The following is a 10,063-nucleotide window of genomic DNA, read 5'->3' on the forward strand; positions in this document are numbered from 1 at the left end:
CGGACAAATTAGAATTTGTTTCCGTCGATTTGTTGATATATCAACAACTCACAACATGCCTCATGTGCTACTTATATCCCCATTTCATCCATATGTGATTCACAATGATAGGAATGGAGAAAATGCGTGTTACTTATAATCCTCTTCAAAGACAAAATGTGAACATTTGTGTTCTGAAAGGAAAAGTGCTTCACAAGATGCAGCAATGAACACGTCCTTGTGCGTGTAAATGCACCAAGGTTACACTGTATCTGAGCTTCATTCAGTATCAAAGAAAAAATGTACAGTACTTACTCGCTGCATTCTCCCAGCTCTCTACGATGGCTCCTTTGGCAAAGGCTAGAAAGCAGAAGAGAAGGTCGATATCAGAGAAACGGAAGTGAAGACTTCACAGCATTTTACCAAAATAAACTATCAACCTCCTCCTCCTCCCCCCCCCTCAGTGAATTGGCCTTGGACGCAGAACAGCATATGTCCTTGTTAAACCACAGATGGCGCGGCACTCAATTATATCCAAGGCAATGTGTTGGAGGAAGAAGGTTATTTTGTCATCTGCTACATTTTATGGCCTCCATGGACTCTGCTTCTCTTTGTTATGTCCGCCAGAACTTCTGGGGTTAACGGACCACGAGTGATGTGTGCTTACGTTTCTGAATCTATTTCACCATTTCAACGTAATACTCTAATGGATCATATTAGCTGTAGGGAATAACGATAAAGGAAAGTCTTGTCCTAATTTCACCTCTCTGTAGTCTCAGAGCAGCAACTGGCCATTTCCCACTCTCGCGCCATCACGTTAAAACTGGACATGAAATGGCTGTGTTTTCCTCTTGACTGGAGGAAGAAAACAGCTCCCTCGGCTTCTTGATGTTGGTGAATGAGCCACTTTTGTGCAGATAATGGCTGGGCTAATCATAATCAGGAAGCTAATGGCCTGTTCAGCCAATCGAGCCGGTCGAGGCGGGACGGCTGTCTGGGCAGCGCATTGGCATTCCCAGCAGCCTCTGCTCTCCCCCTTGTGCTGTGCCAGGCATTCTGCAGCAGCGGGGGGGGGGGTGAACTTGGTATTCTGATGCCCACCCAGCCTGTCGTTCCACGTGTCTGTCTGTCCCTCCCTCCGTCCGTCTGTGGCTGTCTGTCCGTCCGTAGTCCTCTGATCCACCAACATGTCATCTAAATGCTAAGTATTTCTATTGCATCTTTAAATCAAAACAAGAACTGGGTGCCGAGGGCGGGTGAGGGGTACGGGGCGGGCGGAGGGGGGCGGGGGGGGAGCTGATAGGGCCAACACAGAATCTTCACAGCAAACCTCTTGGCTCTTTGATTACATTGAGGGGGGGGCTGGGGGAGAGAAAATGTCGAGTGAATGTTTAGACCGTTCTGTGTTTTCTCTGTCGCTGTGAGAGGAATTCCAAGATCATGCCATCATCTATTCAAACACGCGAGGGCGAAAAGCTACATGATAGATGGCAATACACATAGACCTGGCGCTTTCTTCCCCTGCCATTTTAGAAAAATACGGGGGGAGAAAAAAAAAAACAAGAGCTTTTCGTTTCCTTTCAATCTAAAGACGGGGCACCGCTGTACCTTTTATTTCTCCCCACAATAGAACCCCCACCAATCCCCTCCCTCGCTCCCTATCTCGCTCCCCGGCTATTGATCGGAGGGATTCTTGAAGTCGGGAGCAGAGTGCTGAGGCGGCAGAAGTCGGGACTATTAACTGCTCCTACTAATTAAAAGGGTAACAAGGTGAGGTGGGCCCCCATGAGACGAGGTGGGCAGGAGACGGAGAGAGGCCCCGCTCCGCTCGCCTGCCAACCATGAACGGCTGAGCAGTGCTCACACTGCCCATGCTGGTTACAAGGCAAGAAGCCAGCGGCACTGCAGACATATTCATCTAACGCTGGGGAGGGGGGGGGATTGAGAGATTGAGGAGGGGATAGAAAGACACTAATGAGCATTTTGCTAATTGTTACAGGTTGCTAATTGCCCATGCTGGGGGTGAAAGTGAAACTCCTGTATCTCAGCCCGGAGCGATAGGTGCTTTTGTTTGAGCCCGCCTTGTGCATACAGTAATCAGCGTGAATGATTACGTTTCAGAGTTCAAATGAAGGCTGGGATCTGAAAGAGCGCCAACAGGCAACGGGCAAAATATATTCTAAACGATTCAATTAAACTCTTTCCCTTATCATCAAAACAGCATATTATGGAGGATCAAAGCCTCTCAGAAATGGAGTACACTTCAGATTACCCAAATCAACCCGCAAAAAAAAGGTAATTCTGCCAACCCCCATAAAACCCTCTACATAGAAAGTCTGCCTCGTGGAACATCCACCCCGGGTAAAGCAGCTTGTTTGTTTACTGCTCAGGGGGTGTCAAAGTGGGCTGCTATAGACGACTTCTCTGTCTTCATGAACTAAAGACTCCCAGAGCTACTAGCTATTAGCAGCCACTAGAAATGCTGTTACGGCTGACACACACAGGTACAGTACAGGCTACTCAATACTCTGAGTACATGCATAAAGAAACCTTATGCCCTTTTTTTCAATATCATCTTCATATATGGGTCCTCGCCGATTACTTTTATTTTTTCTACAAAAAAATAAAATATCTACACCATATGCCATATTGATACTTTTACTTATTAAAACGTGAGTACTTTTTCCACCACTGTCTGGGTGGGGACTCAAGTTGTAACCTGACAAAAATGACATCAGTCTCTGCCGGCTCTCCCTCACTGGTTGGGTAGACATCATGTGGAAACTACAACAAATGTGTAAATTCAAGTTATTTTTCAGCTTGCTTGTAGTATAATAATATAATAATACAGTAAGAAATAGTATTACAGAAAACAAAAGATCCAAGGGGCACAAAAATGACTTTGCGAGTCAAATCTGCTTCTGTGATTTCATTCCACAGGCTGTGCATCCATAAACATGATTCTATAGACCATAACTTGCTCTGAAATGTGTGTGGGGGGGTGCTCAAAGTGATCGCAGAAGGGCAACACATTCGCTCCGAGAGTGAGACAGAAACAAGCGTCTAATAACATGCAGCAAGAAGAAATAAAAGAGCTGGATTAATAGGTCGGCTCTTGTCAGTGATGTCATGAACCTAACAAGCTTCTTAAATGGAAACTGCAACATGAGAGGCTTGGGAAATGAAAAGAAAAAAGAATGAAACGTAGAGCCAGTGAACGGAATCAAAGTAACCTAAACGTTTACGTCTCTACCGTATCTCTCATGTCTCCATCCTATAATTAAGCAATACTAGAAGCTCTAGTCGGCGCCCTGGCCAACTCGGGAACAATGTAAATAGGGGATGAATGCCCCGCCCTTTAATGCAAACCCCATTATACCTGTTGTCATAGGATCTGTTTTGACCATCTGTTTGCGTGTGTCCATTTATGCCCATGGCTTGTGAGATGCGTCGGTTATCTCCATATATAGAGATTCAACACGTGCAAAGTACAGGAGTGATGTCAGAATGAGTCAGCAGAAGTGATGTCAGAATGCCCATATGCCCATATATGGAGATCTCTGTATCTGTGTCCCCTTTATGCCCATATACGGAGATTGCGTCCATTTTATGTCACAATGAGTCAGCGATTGCGCCGATACATCCATTTATGCCCATATATGGAGATGTGCGGCCGAGCATCTAGTCGGCGCCCTAGCCAACTCGGGAACAATGTAAATATGCCCATATATGGAGATCTCTGTAGGACCCGTTATGCCCATATATGGAGATGCGCGGCCGAGCGTCTAGTCGGCGCCCTAGCCAACTCGGGAACAATGTAAATATGCCCATATATGGAGATCTCTGTAGGACCCGTTTTGACCATCTGTTTGCCTGTTTGTCTTTGAGTCAGCAGAAGTGATGTCAGAATGCCCATATGCCCATATATGGAGATCACTGTATCTGTGTCCCCTTTATGCCCATATACGGAGATTGCGTCCATTGTATGTCACAATGGGTCAGCGCTTGCGCCGATACGTCCATTTATGCCCATATATGGAGATGGGCGGCCGAGCGTCTAGTCGGCGCCCTGGCCAACTCGGGAACAATGTAAATATGCCTGTGTTGTCATAGGAGTGTGGGGTCATGTGGTGTACGTGATGTCAGAGCCTTTTATGAAGTGATGTCACAATGACATGATTTCCTCCGGAACAGCCTGATGTCAACAATCAGCTCCGCATAAGGAGATTCCGAACGTTTTGCGCCGTTTCGGAAAAAAAGTGCGTCGGGTCGGGTTGAGGCCCGGCACTGCACTCCGCGCCACGGCGGAGAACGTGCGTGCCGAATCTGAAGCCGGTGGGGCGTACGGTTCTCGAGATACGCGGGTTACATACACGCAGAGATACATACACGCAGAGATTTGGAGATGCGCGGCCGAGCGTCTAGTCGGCGCCCTAGCCAACTCGGGAACAATGTAAATATGCCCATATATGGAGATCTCTGTAGGACCCGTTTTGACCATCTGTTTGCCTGTTTGTCTTTGAGTCAGCAGAAGTGATGTCAGAATGCCCATATGCCCATATATGGAGATCACTGTATCTGTGTCCCCTTTATGCCCATATACGGAGATTGCGTCCATTGTATGTCACAATGAGTCAGCGCTTGCGCCGATACGTCCATTTTGGAGATGCGCGGCCGAGCGTCTAGTCGGCGCCCTAGCCAACTCGGGAACAATGTAAATATGCCCATATATGGAGATCTCTGTAGGACCCGTTTTGACCATCTGTTTGCCTGTTTGTCTTTGAGTCAGCAGAAGTGATGTCAGAATGCTCATATGCCCATATATGGAGATCACTGTATCTGTGTCCCCTTTATGCCCATATACGGAGATTGCGTCCATTGTATGTCACAATGAGTCAGCGCTTGCGCCGATACGTCCATTTATGCCCATATATGGAGATGGGCGGCCGAGCGTCTAGTCGGCGCCCTGGCCAACTCGGGAACAATGTAAATATGCCCGTGTTGTCATAGGAGTGTGGGGTCATGTGGTGTACGTGATGTCAGAGCCTTTTATGAAGTGATGTCACAATGACATGATTTCCTCCGGAACAGCCTGATGTCAACAATCAGCTCTGCATAAGGAGATTCCGAACGTTTTGCGCCGTTTCGGAAAAAACGCGCGTCGGGTCGGGTCGAGGCCGGGCACTGCACTCCGCGCCGCGGCGGAGAACGCGCGTGCCGAATCTGAAGCCGGTGGGACGAACGGTTCTCGAGATACGCGGATTACATACACGCAGACAGACAGACAGACAGACACGCAGAGACTTCTCGCATTTATAGATAGATTACACGAGAGGGTGTGCAGGATAACCGTGTTATGCAGACCCTCGAGTGTAATATTGCGATTATACAACTGTTGCCCTTAAAAAAAAACACGTCAACTTCATTTCATTGTAATTAAGATATTCGATAGGAATTTGTAATTTTTTAATGCCACATTTAGCTACCATGTCCCTGAACGTCACATGAAAACCGCTAGCCTAGCCGCCTAGCATAGTGTGGGGAGAGAGGAGCGCTTGCTGTCTTTCGTGACCAACGCAGCTGATTTCTTTACTTGATGAGAGACAGTGCATCTGTGCTAGTCGTTAAATGCACGGTTGGAGAGCCTGTTTTCCATTGAGAGCCCGACTACCTGTTGTATATTCCAGGTTCAATGTTATTTCAACATAAATCCACATATGTTGCTGTTGGGCAGAAACCTTGTATCTCAATATTTCAACTTTGTACGTTTTTTTTTATTATTAATACCCTACTTCATGTACGTGTCACGCAAGAGTATCAGAAATAGCCAATCTACAATTGCAACATGACTGAGCTGTGAGCGTGGCTATTTTCGCCGTTTAAAAGATAAGTGAAAGTGGTTACGGTACGGTCTGTGGGTTTATAAATACATAACCAATAAAAAGTACATCACCGTGCGACCAAATACATTTTTCTTTGACAGATAAGGTTTTCCACCTGCCAGCAATGATATTATCTCTACTGACACACAAGACTGATGAGCACATCAGCACAGCCTGCAGGCAGACCCGTACAAAACCAACACGTGCATTTCTCATACTACACTCAATAAATGAAAGATCGAGAAACAAATGGGAATGGACAATATTCGCGTATCTACCGTAAGATCTATCATTTTATACTGTATATCGTCGTTGACGGGTGGAAACCTTGTATGTCCAAAGCCTTCCTTTTTTTAGTTATTATTTTTAAAACGATTTAAAGTAGTGAAAATAGCCGATCTACAAGCACACAACGCTTGTAGATCTGCTATTTTCACTACTTTTATGCGACACTTTTGTATGATGAAGTAGGCCTTCAATAAAAAAAAGACAAATTAGAAAGTTGGAGATACAAGGTTTCTACCCGACAGTGATGATATTACTGAGATTCATGCTGACTGAATGAGCTGAAATTCATCGCCACCTGCACGAAAAGCATTGGAAACGGCACAGCAACCCACAGTACCCTTCCCTTGGAATTTGGCCAGCATTACAATCTGATAAGTTGACCTGACAACTGTCACTTCACCAACAGGGACCAGAATACACAGCAGCCTTTGGAATTAGACCAAGTAGCACAGTCAGCCTATACAGTGTATACAAACTGGGTTTGTGCTCCTTTAAAACAAATATATTATATATATAAATACATTTCTACTGTAGTGCAAGTACCAGACTTCTGTCCTGGTATTTTAATTCATTTTAAAAAGCGTGTACATTTCTCTAAGGACCTCCATTCCTAAGAGGTACAGATTAACAATGGCAGACTGTGTTGGGAAGTCAGGAAGCTCGGGGGAACAACTGGTGACCACGCGTTCCACCCAAATCCTTTCAGGATGTTATTATCTCGGGGTTATACATGACCCACTTTTAAATTTCATTGTGAATTTGTGCCACCGGTTACTTAATTAAAAGCAACTGAAATTGAAAAAGTGAATTCAATTTGTAGACCACACACACACACACACACACTGCACATGCTTCTCTAAGTTCTCCTGATATTATTTAACCGGGTTGTCCAAATGAAATCATGAATTCCTGTCAAATGTGACAACAAACCTATTCAGAACAGGCAGCCAGACTTTAATTGGAATAATTGGAATTAATTTAAAAATGTAATTTGTAGTTTGGTGTCTATTTATTAATTTTGGGACATGATAGCAAAACATTTTATCTTATCGAAATGATTTTTAACTTCCTCAGTATAGTTGAGAGTATAGTTTAGTTATAGTTAGTTGAGACAATAGATTCTTTCCATTAACCACACATACCGTGTGGTTAACATGAAAGTAAACTCCAACAATAACTTTTGGGGTATTTTTGGTAACTTCTTTTGAGATTTGTACTACTCTCTTAACCACTTGTATTTAGTTGCCAGGGGTCCCCCGAGATTCTATCCTTGGTCAGCTCCTTTTTCTCTTCTACACAGAGTGCCCTTTCTTGCGTGCCACCAGTAATAATTTTTTTGCTATTTCGAAAACAAATTAAAAGTAGTTTGATCTACAAGGGGCTATTTGAACTATTTTGAAATGTTTTTCAAAATAGTAAAAAAAGAAAAAGAATTATATCGCTATACCTCTGCCAATTATATCGAATTAATCTCACTTTAAATGTGGCCGTAGGCCAAGCTGTGTAGAGCACCATTGGTATGTACAGTATGTCTTTTCTTCCCCTAAAATGTAGACAGGGGCGTCACACCAAATTCTGGGCCCTGGGTACAAGGATTCACTGCAGGCCCCCCATGAATGTTAACTATTGAAAAATAGCAGATATACAAGCTCACAGCACGGCACCGAGTGCCGCGCTGCGAGCTTGTATATCTGCTATTTTTGAAAAATCGTGAAAATGCAAGAAACCTATGTTTCCATATCAGTGGTGCTCAAACTTTTTCATTTCAAGGACCCCCAAGATGATATGTATTTGGCCACGGACCCTCCACCTTGGGCCCTAGTAACTCAGTCCCACTTTCACCCCCCCTCTTGTGACGCCCCTGAATGTAGACCAATCACAGCTCATGCTCACTACGCCAACATCTCTCCTGTGAAGCACCCAACGAGGTGTAGACCGTCACCACCCTATGATACCATCACTGTCAGGCAGAAAACTTGTACCAACACGTTTCTTTAAAAACTTTTTTCTTTTTTTTCCCTCTTTTTTATTAATTCCCTATATTATACTTACTGTAGTGGTATGACAGTGTCACATAAAGGTAGCAAAAAATAGAACCCCACAGCGCATCACACTTTGTCTATAATGACATGCCCAAAACAGGGACGCCAGGTTGAAAGTGTTCCAAGTCTGTTTATGGGTTTTAAATATTTAATACATAACAATACAAAACAACTGAAAAGTAGTGACAAAAGCTTGTTATTCCACCAAACAGCGAGGATATGAATACACAGCAGCTAGGTTGTAGAGAGCGGCTTCACCACCGAGATAAAAAGCTTGTGATTTGTATGCCTTCATTCACAATCTGCACAGATAGTCCATCGATAATAAAAAAGATTGGACAGGGAGGCCACACCGTTATTAGACTCTCTCTCAGTTCTTGCTGTTATTATTAAACAATTTCAGAGCACATTGCCGCGACTCTCTACCATGGCAGACGTCTGCTCTCTACTGAGTGCTTTCTAGTTTACATTTGTATTAATATTCCCATTCTTTTAATAAATTGTCTCTCACTATTAGTCAGAATGTGGTCTTTCCCACGAGGGGACAGTGTGTCTGGCGGCTTTTATCACACATTTCTTCGCTGCCCGGCCAGCGTCCGTAGGAAGCTCAGAGCACCCAGAGGCAGTGGTGGGGTGGAAGCACATACAGGTCCCAGCGGCTTTACTGCCTCTTTGTTTCTCCAACATTTGCTTCTTGTTCAACAAAATGGCTGAACTGCACCTGCTGACCAGCCCCAGCACCAACAACAGCTAACATACCCTGGTCTGCTGTCTTTTTCTGTGAAAGCTGACTAGCAGCCCCCTCCATAGCGGTCACTGCAGTGTGACCGTCAAATTATTAGGACCTTTGATACCGCATTTTACACAGCTCTAATAGTTGTGGTGGTTATGTGCAATTATATGTAAATTCAGACGAATAATGTCACTAGTTCATAGTGGAAATATACTCCGAATGACATGTACATGAGTGTGAAAAACAATTCTGAGCCTAAACTAGAGCAGGTGACACAGATAAACCCATATGGAAGCATGTATGTGCCATTAACCACTTAAACCCTGAATAAAACGCACATCTACAAGCTCACAACAACATCAAATTGCTAAGTGTTGTGACTTTGTAGATCTGCAATTTTTACAGAACATTTTCCTACCTTTGCAGAATGTTCTCCTATTTTTGCCAAATGTTTGCTTATTATGTCATGTCCAGAATGAGGACGCTAGGGTTAAATTATCATCTTGGTGATTTGACTGTAATCCATTGTTGTCTTTGCTCAAGGCTAGCATAGCCTACTGTAGGCCTTGCTAGATTATACTCAAACATATTTTTCTCATCATCATCTACTCTCATCATATTTCGTACCTTTGGCGTCCAATGCTGACGCAGAGCATTCCCTTTCGCGTACCACGGTTACGATGACATAATGATCCCAACTGATTCCCACCCTATTGGTATGCAACTCGGACAGTGCTGAGTCGACCGCGCTGTCTTCGCACATGGCGTACCAATGATTGTTTCTGTACAATTACAGGCAGTCACCACCAGGCCATCGCCAACCCCAGGCTGTCAAGTACAGTACATCAAACAACCAACATTTTCCATTTAGATCTAGAAGATAAACGGCTCCATTGGTGACTATGACTCTTTCATGTTCCCTGCAAGGTCTCTCTGGTCCAGCAGAATTCCTTTATATCCTAGGATGTATAGGAATTCTAGCCATATGAAACATGACTTGAGTCAGTGTTACTAGCTTGTCATGCACATAATGGTTATATTACAAAAGAGGTCATTCCATGGGTGTGTGTCTGTCTGACAGATATTTTTTCACACATGTGTGATTCAAGATCTGCGAACAACAGCAAACAAAATGTATG

At 44.2% G+C, this 10,063-nt stretch overlaps 1 protein-coding gene across 1 annotated transcript in view; it reads right to left on the minus strand.

Moving 5' to 3' along the window:
* Positions 1–315: 315 nt before the first annotated feature.
* tafa5l (TAFA chemokine like family member 5, like) overlaps positions 316–10,063 on the minus strand; it is a gene marked incomplete at both ends in the record, with an annotated part of 36,906 nt that continues 27,158 nt past the window's right edge. Inside the window, one exon of the mRNA XM_080732840.1 lies at positions 316–339. Within this exon, the coding sequence (XP_080588966.1) occupies positions 316–339 (24 nt within the window). The remainder of the gene's footprint in view (positions 340–10,063) is intronic.

This window comes from Nannobrachium achirus, assembly GCF_963921795.1.
Source record: "Nannobrachium achirus genome assembly, chromosome: 9".
In the NCBI taxonomy this organism is placed as follows: Eukaryota; Metazoa; Chordata; class Actinopteri; order Myctophiformes; family Myctophidae; genus Nannobrachium; species Nannobrachium achirus.